Here is an 18,631-nt window from a genome sequence, read left to right as displayed (position 1 = left end):
GCGCACACACACATATACACACAACTGACACAACCCCACATCCTGTGTGACCTACTACCCTATTTCTCTGCTTCTCTTTGTAGAAAAGCACCCTAGAGGGTTGTTTGTATTAGATACGTTCACTTATTTGCTTCCCATTGTCCCAACCCAAGTGGATCGGGCTTTCGTCCCATCACTCTTGTTCATCCACCAAGCAAACATTCATTGAGCACCTACACTGAGCCGACAGTGTTCTCTGTTGGAGAGGCAGCATTTACCAATTCAGTGAAAAGTTCTTGCCCTTGTGGAGCTTACGTTGGGAGGAGAGATAGAAAAGGAATAAGATAAATAAGTAAACTGCTTCTCTGTGGGATGATAAAAGCAATGGAGAAAAATGAAGCAGGAAAAGAAGATGGAGGGTGAATGAGGTGGAGAGGGTGTTCAATTTTAAAGAGGGAAGAACGACCTCACTGAGAAGGTGACGCTGGAAGGAGGTGAGGGAGCAAGTCTTGCAGATACGCGGGGGAAATGGGGACGGCCAAGCCAAAGCCCCGAGGAGGGTGTGTGCCTGGTATGCTAGAGAAGCAGTAGGAGGCCTCTGTGGCTGCGGCTGAGTGAGAGAGGGGAGTGGTGTGAGGGGAGAATGGGGGGCTAAGATCTTGTATCAGAGAAGGAACTGCCCCTCTCTGGGAGTACAGGGAGGGCTTGATGGGCCATTGCCACCTGGAAGGACGAACAGGATGTCCTCTTGGTGGTTGGAGGTGGCATATCCAGGCGACGCCGGTAGTTTGAAGTAGCTAAAGCCCAGTGCCTTCGTGGAGGAAGAGGAGATGAGCTGGGAAAGGAAGGCAGGTCTGGACCAGGAGGGGCCCAGAATGCCTCTGACATGGCTTTTATCAAGGATGCCAACAGCCCCCATTTTGCCAGACCAGTTGGCCACTTCTCAGACGATATCACGCTTAACCCATCAGCAGGCTTGAGCAGACAAACCACTCCTGTTTGTAATACTTTGTTTCTTGACTTGAGGGACCCCTTGCTCTTTTAGTTTTTCTCCATGTCCCTTGTTAGCTCCTCCTTTGGCTCATCCTGTAACTATTGCATGCCCGGGCTTGCTGCTCTCATCACAGTGTTTCTGAAACGTGTGATAATGCTCACATGTAGCATGTGGCAAGTGTCCTCACGTCCTGCCTTGAGGTGCTAGACAGCTAACAATAAAAGCCTAGAGACTGTCAAACCTTTCTGGCAGGATTAGCCCATCACCAGCCTCAATACTGTAATAAATTGAGGTGGAGGATGTTGAGAGGTTGGACAGAGTTGTTGGTGCGCTGTGATATTCTCCCTCTGGTCTCAAGTAAAGTGAAGTGGGCTTCAAGAGAACTACTTGGAGAGATTATCTCTGTGTCCTGGAGTCTGAGGCCACAGAATGCAGGGTTAATGTTTACCCAAGGAAGTCTAAACGCCCAAGAATGAGGTCAGAATGGCTTATCTGGAAGCAGAGCAGAGAGAGCTGCATAGTGAAAGGCTGTCCTTCTACTGGGCAGGACACTGTTGCCTGGACCTGATGTGGACAATGGGGAGAGCTCCATGAGTCATCCTAAGGGCACCTGTCCTAGGAGGGGTGCCTCACTGAAGCCCAGGCTGAGGGAGAGGATGCCCGGATGGAGGAGGGAATGGCATGGGAGGTCTCCAGTGGAGGGAACCCATATCAGCATCCCAAGCAGGGAGAGCCAGTTCTCGTGCATCTGCCGTCCCAGGGTACCAACAGCAGACACCAACGGCACCCCCTCAGAAGACTACAGACTCGTTTGTCAGCCCCTGGATCCAACCCCGGAAGGGTCAGAGATTAAAGAATAGGAGAAGAGGAGGAGCTGGAGAATAGTGAGAAAGACAGCACCCACCCCTGCTACGTGGGGTCCTACTCCACTGCCCGCACTCCGTCAGGCCGGGGTCAGGGCAGGCTCTGAACTGGGTACGAGTTTGAGAGTTTGGGTATTCAAACCAGGCTGGGCTGGAGTTGTTCGATTAGTAGACTGAACTGGACTTTTTTTGTCAAATGAAGAGCTTCTCTGTTATCTGCCAATAAGTGGAAAAGCTACAAGACTTGCCTGAAATTTCATCCAGGGGTGGAAAAAATAGCTTGCAGATGAAGTTTAAAGGGATAGTGAAAGAAGTGGGTTTATCAATAAACCAGTTACACAGGCACCAACACAGTAGGACGGAAAGCTTGTCCTCAAGCACCAAGATAGACGTTGCCAAAGACAGAAACTCTAGAGCCAGGGGGGTGGTGTGGCCCAGGCAGTGCGGCCTTGGCCTGAGGACAGGTGGATCTGGAAGGGGACAGGCTTCCATAGTCTGCAGCCTGTGGGCTCAGGGCGGTTGGGGAAGGTTTCCTTTGAACTGGCAGTCTCTGTCCCTGCGGATGAGGACTCCTGGGGATGTCTGTCAGGGAAGGTAGTAGGGTGGGATTTCTCTCCTTGAAGCCTGAATGCTGAACCTGAAGCTGTTGACACCCCCAGTTTCTTCTCAGAGAAGGCTTTTAGCTGCCAGGCTGCTAAACTAAGTTCAGATGGGCACCCTGACCTGGAGTGAGGGGCTTCCCCTGGGGAGCCCAGAGGCATTGGCTCGGTGCTGCCTAGAGACACAAGGAGAGGTCTGGTGGGGAGTCTGCAAGTTGCTGAGAGATAGCAGCAGAGTTAACAAAGTCCAGAAAGAGGAAAGGACACTCAGGTACCTCTCGTGCATCTCAGCCGGAATCTCTCCTATTGAAAGTAGACATCAGCACCCCCGTGGAAATTCAGACCCCTTGGGCTCTGCTCAGAGGGGCATTTGAGGAACCACGATATAAAGACTGCATGAAAACAAGATACGTGATTTCCTGGTGCCTGTGAGCTGTCTGGAAAAGAGAAGTGTCTGTGGGCACCAGCCCCTCCCACCTCTGGGCTTGGAGATGGCATCGTGGGGAGTTCTTTTCTGCTGGAGCCCTCTGTGGGAATGCAGCAGAAGCTCCAGACCTGTCTGCTCCCCTGTAGATGGAACACCTGCTGTGTCATTTGAGGAGGTTGGCACATCAAGGGGTGTTCAGAGCCAAGCCTTGGCCTAACCGAGCCTCATACCTGGCTGCTCTGTGCAAAGGTGATTGGGGGTGTGGCTGCTATTCCTGGTGCCAGGCTGGGCAGAGACTCGGGGGCCATGCCATGTTGCTTCTTCCAGGGCCACTGGGGAGGCTCCCTGTAGGTAATGACAGTTCAGGGGTGGAAGAGATCTTAGAGGGGGATCAGCCTGACCCCCTGTCCGATGCCTGGGTGTTCTCTTACCACATTCCCCACCCTGCCCCAACCCCCACCTCCACCCTCACTGTCTAAACACCTCCCCCAGTCCACACCATCCCTGGGCTGGGAAAGTCACTCCTTGTTTTGAGCTGAATTTGACTTCTTGGCCCTGGTTCTGTTTTCTGGGCTGCACGGAACGAGTTTGCTCCCTCAGCTCATGTTCTCCACGAGTCTTGTCTCCAGAGTGATGATAGGCATACTTCAATTTATTGCACATCACTTTACTGCACTTCGCAGATGTTGCGTTTTTTACAAATTGAAGGTTTATGGCAGCCCTGCATCGAGCAAGGCTATCAGCGCCATTTTTCCAACAGCATTTGCTCACTTCGTGTTTCTGTGTCTCATTTTGGTAATTCTTGCAATATTTCAAACTTTTTTTTTTTTTTGTGAGGAAGATCAGCCCTGAGCTAACATCCATGCTAATCCTCCTCTTTTTGCTGAGGAAGACCGGCTCTGAGCTAACATCTATTGCCAATCCTCCTCCTTTTTGTTCCCCCAAAGCCCCAGTAGATAGTTGTATGTCATAGTTGCACATTCTTCTAGTTGCTGTATGTGGGACGCGGCCCCAGCATGGCCGGAGAAGCAGTATGTCGGTTAGCACCCGAGATCGAACCCGGGCCGCCAGTAGCGGAGCGCGCGCACTTAACCACTAAGCCATGGGACCGGCCCGATTTCAAACTTTTTCACTACTATTATATTTGGTATGGTGACCTGTGATCAGTGATCTTTGATGTTACTATTGTAATTGTTTTGGGGCACCACGAATTTTGCCCCTATGAGACAAAGAACTTAATCGATAAATGTTGTGTGTGTTCTGACTGCTTCACTCATCAGCCGTTCCCCCATCTCTCTCCCTCTCCTCGAGCCTCCCTATTTCCTGAGACACAACAATATTGAAATTAGGCCAATTAATTAGGCCAATCCTACAATGGCCTCTAAGTGTTCAAGTGAAAGGAAGAGTTGCATGTCTTTCACTTTAAATCAAAAGCTAGAAATGATTAAGCTTAGTGAGGAAGGCATGTCAAAAGCCTAGATAGGCCTCTTGCACTAAATGGTTAGCCAAGTTGTGAATGCAAAGGTAAAATTCTTGAAGGAAATTAAAAGTGCAACTCCAATGAACACACAAATGATAAGAAAGAGAAACAGCCCTATTGCTGATATGAAGAAAATTTTAGTAGTCTGGATAGAAGATCAAACCAGCCACAACATTCCCTTAAGCCAAAGCCTAATCCAGAGCAAGGCCCTAACTCTTTTCAATTCTGTGAAGGCTGAGAGAGGTGAGGAAGCTGCAGAAGAAAAGTTTGAAGCTAGCAGAGGTTGGTTCATGAGGTTTAAGGAAAGGAACCATTTCCATAACGTAAATATGCAAGATGAAGCAGCAATTGCTGATATAGAAGCTGCAGCAAGTTATCCAGAAGATCTAGCTAAGATAATCAAGGTGGCTACATTAAACAACAGATTTTCAGTGTAGACAAAACAGGCTTTTATTGGAAGAAGATGTCTTTCATAGCTAGAGAGGAGAAGTCAATGCCTGGCTTCAAAGCTTCAAAGGACAGGCTGACTCTCTCGTTAGGGGCTAATGCAGCTGGTGACTTTAAGTTGAAGTCAATGCTCATTTACCATTCCAAAAATCCTAGGGCCCTTAAGAATTATGCTAAATCTACTCTGCCTGTGCTCTATAAATGCAACAACAAAGCCTGGATGACAGCACCTCTGTTTACAGCACGGTTTACTGAATATTTTAAGCCCACTGTTGAGACCTACTGCTCAGAAAAAAATGACTCCTTTCAGAGTATTACTGCTCATTGACAATGCACCTGGGAACTGAAGAGCTCTGATGGAGATGTGCAATAAGTTTTAATGTTGTTTTTCATGTCTGCTAACACGACACCCATTCTGCAGCCGTGGATCAAGGAGTAATTTCAACTTTCAAGTCATATTATTTAAGAAATACATTTCATAAGGCTATAGCTGCCGTAGATAGTGATTCCTCTGATGGACCTGGGCAAAGTAAATTGAAAACCTTCTGGAAAAGATTCACCATTCTAGATGCCATTAAGAACATTTGTGATTCATGGGCAAAGCTCAAAATATCAACATTAACAGGAGTTTGGAAGAAGTTGATTCCAACCCTCATGGATGACTTTGAGGGGTTTAAGACTTCAGTGGAGGAAGTAACTGCAGATGTGGTGGAGACAGCAAGAGAACTAGAATTAGAAGTGGAGCCTGAAGATGTGACTGAATTGCTGCAATCTCATGATAAAACTGTAAGAGATGAGGAGTTGCTTCTTATGGATGAGCAAAGAAAGTGGTTTCTTGAGATGGAATCCAATCCTGGTGAAGATGCTGTGAAGATTGTTGAGATGACAACAAAGGATTTAGAACATTACGTAAACTTAGTTGACAAAGCAGGGTCAGAGTTTGAGAGGATTGACTCCCATTTTGAAAGAAGTTCTACTGTGGGTAAAAAGCTATCAAACGGCATCACGTACTACAGAGAAATCGTTCATGAAAGGAAGAGTCAATTGATGCGGTAAACTACGTTGTTGTCTTATTTTAAGAAATTGCCACAGCCACCCCAGCCTTCAGCAACTAACACCTTAATCAGTCAGCGGCCATCAACATCAAGGCAAGACCCTCCACCAGCAAAAAGATTATGACTTGATGAAGGCTCAGATGATGGTTAGCATTTTTTAGCAATGAATTATTTTTTAATTAAGGTATATACATTGTTTTTTTAGACATGATGCTATTTCACACTTAATAGACTACAGTATAGCGTAAACATAACTTTTATATGCACTGGGAAACCAAAAAATTTGTGTGACTCACTTTATTGCAACATTCGCTTTATTGCGGTGGTCTGGAACCAAACTCGCAACATCTCTGAGGTGTGCCTGTATCTCCAGCGCCTTTGGCCCCATTTGACATGGTCCCTTCACCGTTCTCTCTTACATCCCTCTGACATTGCATGATGCAGGTCCTCTAGTCATGGGGTTAGGGTCTCCTGGTTTGAGGCTCAGCCCAACCCATGGAGAACCTTCCACTGCCGACATATGCTGACCATCCTTGTGCTTCCTACTCTGGCCTTTGTTGGGGATATTTGCTTCGGTTCGAGTTGTATGTGCCCCGGGCAAGCCTTCGGCTGAGAGTGGGTGTTTCTCTATCACTTCATCCTCTGGCAGCTACTCCTGTCCCCTTGTAAGACGCATCACTATTCATGCACCACTAAGAAAAGTCGCTGCCAATTAAATTACGACTGACAGTGTTTAATTTTCACATCGATTGTAGTTCATCCGTATGGTGGAAAAAATATGTCATAGAACAGATGAAATGTGGTAATACAACCTGCCTCATGATGCGAGGACTAATGAGATAATGCACAAGTGCTCAGCACAGTGTGAAGCACAGTAAACACTCAATAAATGACGTCTCCTTCTATTCAGATCCTCCAGCAGCTCACCACTGCCCCCAAGCAGCCTCCTGCCCACTCCAGCCTCCCGTCCCACCACCCCCTTATGCCTCTGCTCTGCCTCCAGTGGCTTACAGTGGCACCCTCGTCCCTCTTCCTGAAGTGCCCCATCCCCAGGGCCCCCTCTGGTTGATGCCCTCAGCTGTCACTACCTTTGGACAGTCTTCCCTGACCGCCCCACCTTGCATGCAGCATCCCACCTCCCACAAGTTTCCGTGCAGCAAATACCCCCTGTATTGTTTGCTGACTCATCTGCCTGCTTCCCAAAAATGTGACTCTTTGAGAACAGGGGCTGAGTTATTACTTTTGTGTCTCCAGTTCTCAGCACAGTGTCAGAATGTGATAGAGGCCCAAGAAATGTTTGCTGAGTGAGTGACATTTTTTCATGGTTAATAATACCTGAATTTGTGTAGCGTTTTATAGTTTAACAGGTTTTTTTTTTTATAATTTTATTTATTTATTTTTTTCCCCCAAAGCCCCAGTAGATAGTTGTATGTCATAGCTGCACATCCTTCTAGTTGCCGTATGTGGGATGTGGCCTCAGCATGGCCAGAGAAGCCGTGTGTCCGTACACATCTGGGATCCGAACCCAGGCCACCAGCAGCAGAGCTTGCACACTTAACCGCTAAGCCACGGGGCCGGCCCTAACAGGTTTTTTAAAAAAAGATTTCCTCATTCCATTAGCCTGAGCAGGTCAGGACAGGTGGTGATGTCCTTGTTTCCAACTGTGGCTGGAAAAGCTGGCACTTGTTAAGGATGCACCTGAGTGCCCAGAGCCTGGTCAGTGACTCAGCTGGAAGTAGAGCCCGGCCCTGGACTCTTACCAACTTGGGGGTGATGGGCCCTTGGCTTAGGACAGAGGTCGCAAGCTGGCAGCCTGCTGGTCACGTGTGGCCTGTGGATGTGCTTTGGCTCACACGGTGTTTTTTTAAATGTGAATAAGTTGCCAACACTTAAAAAAAATTAGGAAATTTTACACAGAAATCCCAATTACAAGCTTAAAAATCTAAGCATCTGGGGCCGCCCAGTGGCGCAAGCAGTTAGGTGCGCGCGCTCCGCTGCAGTGGCCCGGGGTTCACTGGTTCGGATCCCGAGTGCGCACCGACGCACCACTTGTCAGGCCATGCTGTGGTGGTGTCCTATATAAAGTGGAGGAAGATGGGCACAGATGTTAGCCCAGGGGCCAGTCTTCCTTGGCAAAAAAAGAGGAGGATTGGCAGACGTTAGCACAGGGCTGATCTCCTCAGGAAAAAAAAAATCTAAGCATCTGGCAACTGTAGGCTTACGCACGGGCGAGGGCTGGCAGGGGTCAAGAGGCCAGGCATGTGCCCCCCCAAGTCCCCATCCTTATCATCTGATGAGATGAGGCCCACATGCCTGGCCCTGGTAGGAATCGAGTTTGCAACCTCTGCTTAGAGAAGGAGTCCTGCCAGGGAGGCACTGGGGCTCCTGGTTGTGTCTATGGCACTTAGTCTGGTGCTTCATATGTCATCAGTGAGCAATTAGGGGTCAAAGAAGGGGAAGAGACAACTGTCAGAGAGGTTGGGTACAGTGCCCCAGAGCTAAAGGAACAGAAGCACTGCAGACATACCAGGCACCAGACTAAGCACTGCAGAACCACCTGCAGGTGGCGCAGCCTGGGTGGGCCTCCTGAGACCACCCCCTGCAGCTGTGAGTAAGGCCCAGGCTTTGGCAGGGACTGGGGGCCAGCTCCCCGCCTTGGTCCTGGTCCTTTTCCTGGAGGCAGGGTGGGAAGGAGTGGGGTGAAGCAGCTCCTCTCTCTTCCCCAGGACAAAGGGGATGATGGGGTCAAGGAACTGGACAGCTTGAAGAGTGATCGACTGAGAACCATCCAGCTCAACGTCTGCAAAAGCGAGGAGGTGGAGAAAGCAGTGGAGACCGTCCGCTCGAGCCTGGGGGACCCTGAAAAAGGTAGGGGCACCTGGGGGGTGGCTGGGCAGTGCACAGGCCATTCCGAGGGCGCCCTTCCTAAATGTCCCCCTCCATTTGCTGGTATCCTGCCAAAGACCACCTTCCTTATTGTTCAAGTTCTTCCTCCTGCCCAGTAGGAGGAGAAGTGGGTTAAATTAGACACACCTGTGCAATAAGGCAGTGTGAAATAAAGCCCGAGGTGATTTCAGAATCTACAGGAGTGATGAATGGATGTGCGCTGGTGCAGGTCAGTTCAGCCAACGCTCATTGAACGCCTACTCTGGGCCAGGTGCTGGGCCGGCTTTTGGGGACAAGAAGATGTCCAAGACACAGTCCCTGTCCCCGAAGACCTCACAGTTCATTGAGGGGCTGACCCAGGTGGTTCCTCATCCCCTCTTAGGGAGCAGCACGGGACAGAGGGACGTAATGCAGTCTTGGGGTGGGATGGGGAACAGGTCAGTTAGGGCAGATTGTGGCAGAGATGACAAGTCAGGGGTCAAGTCTGGTGGAGGTGGTAGCAGCAAATGAAGTTGGGAGGGAGGTCGTCCAGGGCCTGGGGCACCAGGCGAGGGAGCGTGGCTGCTCTCTTGAGGGCAGTGGGAAGCACTGAAGGGCATTTCCCGAGGGGAATGACCTGCTCAGACCCGGGAAAGCTCACTCTGGGGACTGTGGTGAGTGTGGAGGGCGGATTTAAGGGAGAGTATGAGTGCGAGGGTCCTGAGTGAAGGCAGTGGACGCTGGGAAAGAGGAGGGATCAGACTCGAGGCGTATTGAGAAGACAGAGCTGGCTGGACTTGGTGACTGATGCCCATGGAGATGCGGAAGAGGCAAGACATCTGTCTCCTGGACACCTGGTGCCCTTTGCTGGAGGAGCAGGTTGAGGGATGGAGAGACGCTGAAGTGCCCATGGGACGCCCAGGGGGAGTGTCCGGACTGGAGATCAGGTGTCCAGAGTCGGAGGTGAGACTAGGAGTGGAGGAGATGCAAGGAGGGACTCTTGAGGACCATGAGCAATTAGGGGTTGGAGAAAGGGAACAGACAACTGTCAGAGAGGTTGGGTACAGTGCCCCAGAGCTAAAGAAACAGTTTGGGGGACAGTAGTCAACAGAGTCACATTCTGCAGAAAGTTCCCGTAACATAAAGACGCAAGTGTCCTCCCAGTTCAGCCCATGGAAGATGTTGGTGGAGGGGCTCTGTTGTAGAGCAGAGGGGAGGGGACGCCATTCATGTAGAACACTGAGTGATGGTGCTGCCTGGAGAAGCCAGTCTGGTCTATTCACTTCATCTGTGATACATACCTGTGAGCTTCCTGACAGCCCAGGCAGAAAGGGTATGCCTCATTCAGCTCTCTGCTTTCCCACAGCGTGGGGTGGGGGCAGCTCTCCTGAGTGGTGACTTCAGTTGCTGGGAGGAGGGAAGTGGGTAGAGTGACCAGGGCCTGTGCTGGGCACTCTGCTGAGCATTATCAGTCAGGTGGAGTGCTGTCATCCCCAGCAGCTGCCTCAGAAGCTCTTGTGCTGTGCGGCTATCAGAGAAGCTGTTGCTTGGACTGCCAACCTGTCACCGATGCGTCACCTTGTCAGTCCTGTGCCCCACCCCCTACAGCAGGCTCTGCTCTCTGAGGAAACGCCTGTGAGTGCCTGAGCCCACTGAACATCTGTTTAGTAATGAACAGGCAGAGCCAGGGCTCCTGTCCCATTAAGAAAAGGCAGGCTGGGTCCCACTGGGATGATTACCAGCTTGGAAGGTACAGCCTGCATCACCCCCTCCCCGGTGGTAAACCCTCCTCCTTCCCTGGTGGCCGGGGTGTTGTCTTCATAAACTATTATGCGGGAAAACAGCTGCAGTCAGCGCCGTAAAGCCCTTCATTACAGCCTGTGGGTGTGTGGTGATTTCACATGCCCGTGGAAAGGAATTGTCACTGTAAACCTGAGCACCGAGTGGAGCTGCACCAGGGCTGGGGGCTGCTCTGGCCCTGGTCCTTCTCCCTTGCCACCAGGACAGAATCACCTCCATTCCTTGCACTGGTCTGGCCAGTTAGCCTAACAGGCAAGGGAGCCCAGGGTGAGGCGCTCAGCCCCCTGCCCCTGGATTGGGCGCAAGCTCCAGCACCACCCCTGACGCATAAACGTTTCCCTGCTGCCTTTTCCACAGGACGCATTCCATTTAGGGCTGATAAACCACTCACCATGACCTTACTTACTAATACTGCATTTTTTGGAAAAAGATCTGAAAATTTTTAGGTCTGAAAAAGAAAATAAATCTGCCAGATACCTGGTTGCGCAGATCTCTCTCTCCCCATCCCTCCCTCCGCCCCCACCGCTCCCCCACCCACCCCCAGCGCCCCAAGGGCTTTTTCCTGGCAAAGCAGCTGCATTCTCCCTTTCTCTGGCAATGCTGTCTCTGAACTCCAGGTGGCGCCCTCCCAGAGCTTTCAGGTGGCCGCTTCTGACTCACACTCCACCCAGGCTGGAACCTTCCAGGAGACAAGTGGAGGGCACATTTTGATGGCGAGTTTGGTGCCCTTCACCCTGGCTCTGTGGAACAGTTGCTGCCAAAGCCAGGGGAGCCAGCCGCGGGGGTGAGATGAAGGGGATAGTCTGATGAGAGTGGGCGAGCCATCTGCCACCAGCTCTCTGCTCCCCAGCAGGACTCTGAGGGACTGGACGTCTGGAGCCTGCAACCAGCTCTCCCCACTCCCACCCCAGGGAAGGGCCCAGAGAGTGGGCCAACCAGCAGGTTGTGGGCATGGTCTGATCTTGAAGCCACTTACTCGCAGGCAGTAAGCATTTGTTGAGTGCCTGCTGTATGGTTGTTAGCGTGCTGAGCACCAGAGGGGTATGACTTGGCAGGAGGAGTTTTCGGTTGGACACCAGCCAAGTGGAAGTCAATGGCTTCATGGCAGGAACGGTTACAGCACTGGGGACATTATGTCATGGACAGGGAAGACCCTGTTATCTGGGACAACCTTGGTCGGGGAGCGAGAAGACTGGATTTACTCTGAGCTTCACCTCTTGCTGAAAGTGTGACCTTAGGCTTGTACCTTCACCTGTGTGGGCTTCAGTTTGCCCATCTGTGAAGTGGGAAAAGTGCTCCGGGCGCCATCCAGTGCTCACACCTAGATCCACCCGCTGTAGGAGCATGTGTGGAATTCAACAGAAAACTGCTCTCAGGCTGAGGGGTGGGGGAGCTGAGCAGAGGCAGGAGGGCCGCAATGTCAGAGAGTGGCGGGCTGTTCAGGCTTCAGGAGGGCAGAACACGTGACGGGGAGTGGGTGAGAAGCGTGGAAAAGGAGGCCTCGCGTACCACGCTAGGAAAGGGCACCATCGGAGCAGGAAGGGACTGACAGAGGAGGAGAGTCTGGCTGAGGGGATCCATGAGGATGGAGGTGGAGAAGAGACGGAGACCGGGAGACCTGGGAGAGGCTTCTAGTATAGGAGGGCAGTGACAAGGATCCAAACTCATGCTGTGGACCCAGGAATGAAGACACCGATTCTAGTGACATAGCAAAGGAAGCCAGTGACAGCACAGGGTTAAGCACGAGGGCTGTGTCCTCACACAGACCTGAGTCCTAACTCCATCCTGTCCACCTGTTAGCTGCGTGACATTGAGCAAGGCGCTTAACCTCTCTGAGCCTCAGTTACCTCATCCAGATATGGGACAATTCAGTGTCTGCTTTATGGGTTGGTGTGAGGATCAGATGAATTCATGGATGCAACGTACTTGTACTTCGTTCAGGGCCTGGCAGCTGTCCTTTTGATCCTTATCAGTAATATCAACAGTCCTCGGTGACTCATTAGATGCGGGAGAAGTGAAGGAGCCAGAGGAGTCAAAGATGAAAGTGAAACCATTAACAAAGAAGAGGACTGGATGTGTTGGTGTGGGTAGGGTGGGTTGGGGACCTGTGGGCCGTTCAAGGTAAAGTGACCATCAGGAGGAGGAGACTGGGGTTAGGAGAGAGCCCTGACTCCCGAGGTGCGCGTGGGAACCGTGGACGCGGAGGTGATGCTGGGGCTGCTGCAGGCAGACAGCTGTGGTCCAGGCCAGCGGGAACGTTGGGAGTGCACTCAGAATGTTGGCTGAGGACTCCAGAGAGCTCCTGCGTCCACAGACTGCTACTACCTATCAAGTCAGGAGAGCTGTAATCCAGGAGCCGTGTGCTTTCAAGTTCAATTGCACCTTTTTGGATATCAGTGTCAGATGTAATTAATTTTTAGATGGAAAAAAAGACTGTATTTTAGGTCATGTGATACTGTCCCATATGACTCAAACACAAAGCAGCTGGAAAACTCCATGAATTTAAAGAAGACAAGGCTGCCTAAGCACAGAGTGTAATTTGAGAGAAGATGACCTAGGACAAGACACTGGGGGACACCTGTGTCTAGGGGGGCAGGTAAAAGAAAGGTGCCAGTGAGGATGGAGGAGGTGCTTGGGTATTATGAATGTCAAGGGAGGAGTGAGTGTCAGGAACCAAGAGCAGTGCTCATACTGTGGAAAGGTTGAGGAGAGGGGAGACGGGGTGGTGCCCTTAGCATGTGGTGCCTGGACACCCTGGAGTGAGGTAGGGCTGGGACCCAGAAGGCCAGGGAAATGGGGAACTGGTGAGCGAGGCTTGTGTTCTCAGGAGCCTGGCCGCCGAGGAAGGAGAGCAGACAGTGGCGTGACAGTGGGTTAAGAGAAGGTTCTTTAGGATATGGAGACATGGTGTTTGTATTCATCTGACAAACATTTATTTTATTTATTTTTATTTTTATTTTTTAATTTTTTGTGAGGAAGATCAGCCCTGAGCTAACATCCGTGCTAATCCTCCTCTTTTTGCTGAGGAAGACCGGCTCTGAGCTAACATCTATTGCCAATCCTCCTCCTTTCCCCCTCCCCCCCAAAGCCCCAGTAGATAGGTGTATGTCATAGCTGCACATCCTTCTAGTTGCTGTATGTGGGACGCGGCCTCAGCATGGCCGGAGAAGCGGTACGTTGGTGCGCGCCCTGGATCCCAACCCAGGCTGCCAGTAGCGGAGCGTGCGCACTTAACCACTAAGCCATGGGGCCGGCCCTGACAAACATTTATTAAGCACCTAATGTGTGCAACGTTGAAGGGAAGGAGCTGGAGGCAAGGGAAGTGTTGAAGTTGCATAAAAGAGAGAGGATCGGTGGCTTATGGTGGTTTGGTAGGGGGAGGGGGAAGTGTCAGCCTTGGCAAGTGGAGAGAGGCCTCTTGCTCTTCTGGGAAGAGGAGACAGGGGAAGACTCTGGGAAGTCTGGGGGGTGGGGTGGGGGGCAGCTGTAGGGGGCTAGAGTGGCTGTGAGAGGGTAGCTTCAGCTCAGCCGCTGCGCTGGAGAGTGGGAGTGAGAACTTCAGGAGCACTTGGTTAACCAGCAATTTCCTTTCCCTAATAAATGTCCTTAACTCTCTGTAATTGAAGGAGCGGGCACCAGAGGTCAGGTGACGAAGCTTTAATTTGGGTAACACGGAAGGAAAGCAGCTAGAGACCAATTACTCTGTCATTTACACAAAATCATTTCCGTGATTAACTTGGAAAGTGAAGCAGGGCCCGAGTTCCCACAGGCAGGGGGACAGCCCCGGGAGGGCCACTCTGCCCTGAGGCTGCGCCTGGGGAAGGAGCACAGCTGGATGGGGGCTTTCATGGCCAAGGCAGACTAAACCCTGAGGGTTTCCACAACAGAGAGGCAAGGCCCGGCTCTGTCCTGACGCTCCAGCCCATCCAGCCAAAACGTGGCTGCCTCCTCACTGCCGCTTCCCCCAGTTCAGCTTTGCCTCTGCCGTACTGGGCACACTGCAGCTGGTCCTTTCCCCCCAGGGCCTCTGTTTCCCTAGCCCTAACATTAGTCATCAGACTATAAGTGTACTCCAAGCCACCTTCCAGCACCAACGTTCTGTGTCTGCAGAAGCCAGCTGTCCCTTAGCTGGTCTTGCAGTAAATGGTCAACCCAAGTGTGCTCAGAGAGTGGACATTTGCTCCGACCCTGTACTCAGTCCCGTAGGACCACAGAGGCTGAGGGGTGTTCTCCACCTGCAAAGACCAGGTGTATACACATAGGATATTGATGAACAGGTTACTGGGTCTCAGGGGCTTACCACAGGATAACCAACAAACAGTGCATGGTTCAGAGAAGGGAGACCAGGGAATGGAGTAATTGTGAGGTGTGTCTCAGTGGGGAGCAGGACTGGGGCCTGACCCCAGATCAAGGCTTGGCTGAGCCTCTAACTTGGACACTGGGTCCACTTTCTGGTCCTCCAGAGAGGGCTTGGCCTGGCTTCTGGCAAGAGAGAGAATGCAGGCGAAGGCTCAGAGGCAGAGATGCAGTAAGAGGTCCCTGGGCGCAAGGTGTGGGATGAATGGATGAAATAGAGTGAGTGAGATGAGGTGGACTCCAGGCTGGGGGCACCCAGCAGGGCTGGGTCATGATGGGCCCAGAGAATCGACGAAGGCAGAAGAAACATAAGGATTGGACTTTCTAGACTTAAGGGAGGGTCACAGCCAGCACACTAGGCCTCTCTGTCTCCTGTTATTCTTGGTGACTCTAGCAAAGTGTCCCGAGAACCTTAGGCAAGAAGCTGGCAAGTCATGGGGGAAAGGGATGAGAGTGGGGAGGGGAACGGGCTACAGGCTGGTGGGTGCTGTCTGAGGCTGAGCCCACATGGTGACTGTGGTTCTGTGTCCCCGTCCAGGCATGTGGGGCCTGGTTAACAATGCGGGCATCTCGACGTTCGGGGAGGTGGAGTTCACCAGCATGGAGACCTACAAAGAGGTGGCGGAGGTGAACCTCTGGGGCACCGTGCGGATGACAAAATCCTTTCTCCCCCTCATCCGAAGGGCCAAAGGTGAGTTGGAGAGGGACCTTCTTCCTGCCCCCTGGACCTGCCCCACCTTTTCATCTTTGCTCAGAATGGAAATAGGTCTCAGCAGATCCGACATCTACAGCCCAGGGAGGCTGAGCACATGACTCCCACAGGCCATGTGGGGCCTGTGGATGGTGTTGAGCGGAGGTGCCCAGGCCAAGCGGGTGGAAAGGGAGGTGTAGTTTTCAGAAAGTAGAGGAGGTAAGAGATCAGCAGTCTATACACCAAAGACTAAAAGATTACAGTGGTAATGCCACTCTGGGAACCTAATCCAGAGAGATCACCACCCTGGTGCACAGAGCTGTGTGTACACATCACGTATCCATAGGGGTGTGGTTAAGTAAATTTTGGTATATCCATTTTGTGGGTTACTATGCCGTAATTAAAAAATGAGACAATTGTGGTAGTAAGTAAAAGTAATAATAATAACCAAGATTAGAAATTTCGAAAACAGACAAAACACCCAAACCATGTTAGGTAGCCAAATGCAAGCAAACCACCTAAGAAGTCACTGAGTCAGATTTTCTCCGTAAAATAGCAAACAATTATGGTAAAAGGGGAAGATCCACATGATTTATCCCAAAGTCCCCACAATGACAGAATGAACCCAGAGAGGCCCTGTGGGATTTTAGAAGAAAACCTCAACCCTGCAGTGACTTCTAACTTAGAGGTTTCTGAGAGGTGCCTCCCCACAGTGCCCAGGATGGGGCCGCACCTTAACTTCCGGGTGCACACACAAGGCCAGTGGGTCCCAGGTCTGGCTGGGCTGGGTGGGCTCCACTGCCACCCCGCTGCCCCCAGGGCTGGGAGAAGCTGTAGTCTGCTCCCAGCACCCCCAGGCTGGGCCTATGGGAGAGCCTCTCCAGGTGGCTACTCTATCCCTGTGCCTGAGACTCTGCCCACATGTCCTAGCCCTGAAGTCGGGTTCAGCACCCTGCCCCTGTTCCTGCCCCTGCCTGGTTGCAGATTGAGCCCTACCAGGTGATAACAATTTGGGGTGAAAATGCAATGGGAGCGAGACACAGCTTAGTTATATGTTGTCCGTTATACTGTGCCCTCCTGGCATACAGGCCTGCTTCCCACTCATTTCCCCTCCGCTGTCCGGCCCTGCACAGCCGGCTCCCCGGGAAACATCGGGGATGCTGATGCTGATGTGTGGGCCTGAGCTGGCCTTGACTTCAAATGGAAAGGCCTCCTGACCCAGGGTGGTTCAGAAGGCCAGGCCCCAGCCTGGCAGGCAGCAAAACAAGTATCAGGGGCCAGAGGGCCAGGTTCCAGCCAGGTCTCCAGAAACATGCCAGGCCCCAGGCCCTCTGCCCCACCAGGCAGTGACCCCTGAGCAGGTGTTTGCTCTCTTCCTCTGCAGGCCGCGTCGTCAACATCAGCAGCATGCTGGGCCGCATGGCCAACCCAGCCCGCTCCCCATACTGCATCACCAAGTTCGGGGTAGAGGCTTTCTCTGATTGCCTGCGCTACGAGATGCACTCGCTGGGCGTGAAGGTCAGTGTGGTGGAACCCGGCAACTTCATCGCTGCCACCAGCCTCTACAGCCCTGAGCGCATCCAGGCCATTGCCAACAAGATGTGGGACGAGCTGCCCGAGGTGGTGCGCAAAGACTACGGCAGGAAGTACTTTGATGAGAAGATCGCCAAGATGGAGACCTATTGCAACAGTGGCTCCACAGACACGTCCCCCGTCATCAACGCTGTCACCCACGCCCTGACCGCCGCCACCCCCTACACCCGCTACCACCCCATGGACTACTACTGGTGGCTGCGAATGCAGATCATGACCCACTTGCCTGGAGCAGTCTCTGACAAGATCTACATACACTGAAGAGTTCGACAGTAGCCTCTGTCGGGGAGCCCCAGTGAGAGAAGGGGAGGGAGGGAGGAGGAAGGAGCTTGTGTGGTCACCTCTTGCTTACCCACTTGTGGATTCTCCGCAGTCCCAGGAGGAATCACTACCAGTTTTAGCGTTAACCAAAGCGGGTAGCCCAGCCTGACTTGTGTGCACAGTGAGTGGCTGGGCCTTCTCAATCGGTGCGGAGGGGCGGGCAGGGCCCCTAAACCTCAGGGCAGACATGGGGCATCCATCTTTTTGGAGGTGATTTCATACAAAGATTTGGGGTAAACATCTTTATATTAAAAACAGATTTATTATCAAGTAGAATCCAAATCCTTTACATTTTTAAGCCAAAACATCAGTTCAAAAAATTTTTCTCATTTGATTCTTAAGCCAGTCTCATGAGTAAAAGGACAGATATATTTTTTCTTAGCCCAAAGAGGATACATGAACAACCCTTTTATTGCTTATAAATGGTCCAAGTAGTGTGTTCCTGCCTCTGCTGTAGAAACACTTCACGTTTCATGTCCCAGGGCTACTCTGGATCCAATCTAAGAATCTTCTGCTGAGCTCTGAGTCCTCGCCTGAGCCATGCATACCGTGTGCCCATTGTGTACCTCTTTGCATGTCCATGGTGCTGGTGTGTGTGGCCCCTAGCCAGTGATTCAGAGCTGACTGTGAAGGGGGTGAGGACATTCTGGAGATTTCCATTTGAGATATCTCCAACCTCTCTGAAGACTTAGGACAAACTTGTGTGGAGGTGCTCTTTTGCTAAGAGGGAAGTTTGTTTCTGGTTTGGGTCTGCTTGGTTTTGTCTGGGGTGGGACCCGTGTTAATGGGGCATCCTTGGCAGAAGCCGTGGTGTGAAGGCTAGGCACTGTGGCACCTTCTCCCCCAGGGGTGGGTGTGGATTCTCTGCCTCACACACACACACCCCTGTTCTATAGGGCTCAGGGTGGCCTTCATTGATGGCTCGCCTTCCTACTGTGGCCCTATTTTTAGTTAAGAAGCTAAGTCACTGATAGGCAGAGTCTGTGTTATCACTTCTTGGGTTTGGGTTTGAAGGCTGCCATCCCTGCAGTTGCCCAGGGCCTAGATGTTTAGACCGGAACCAGGCACCACCCTCTCCAGGTGGCTGCAGGCCTAGGACAGGGTCACCAAGTGCCAGCCCGGCAAATCACACTGGCACTTCCGCCTCTCCCTGGAAGGGCC

At 51.8% G+C, this 18,631-nt stretch overlaps 1 protein-coding gene across 3 annotated transcripts in view; it reads left to right on the top strand.

Moving 5' to 3' along the window:
* Nucleotides 1–17,740, top strand: part of BDH1 (3-hydroxybutyrate dehydrogenase 1) — a 43,307-nt gene extending 25,567 nt beyond the window's left edge. For 2 of the 3 annotated variants that reach the window (XM_058556079.1, XM_058556080.1), the window contains exons 5-7: nt 8,571–8,712; nt 15,404–15,556; nt 16,941–17,740. In XM_058556079.1, coding sequence (XP_058412062.1) covers nt 8,571–8,712; nt 15,404–15,556; nt 16,941–17,410 — 765 coding nt within the window. In that variant the 3' untranslated portion in view covers nt 17,411–17,740. The remainder of the gene's footprint in view (nt 1–8,570; nt 8,713–15,403; nt 15,557–16,940) is intronic. The other variant, XM_058556081.1, reaches the window with a different exon arrangement.
* The last annotated feature ends 891 nt before the right edge of the window (nt 17,741–18,631 follow it).

This window comes from Diceros bicornis, chromosome 15, assembly GCF_020826845.1.
Source record: "Diceros bicornis minor isolate mBicDic1 chromosome 15, mDicBic1.mat.cur, whole genome shotgun sequence".
NCBI classification, from domain to species: Eukaryota; Metazoa; Chordata; class Mammalia; order Perissodactyla; family Rhinocerotidae; genus Diceros; species Diceros bicornis.
Note: the sequence above shows the minus strand (reverse complement) of the source record. Positions and strands in the feature narration are given on the sequence as shown.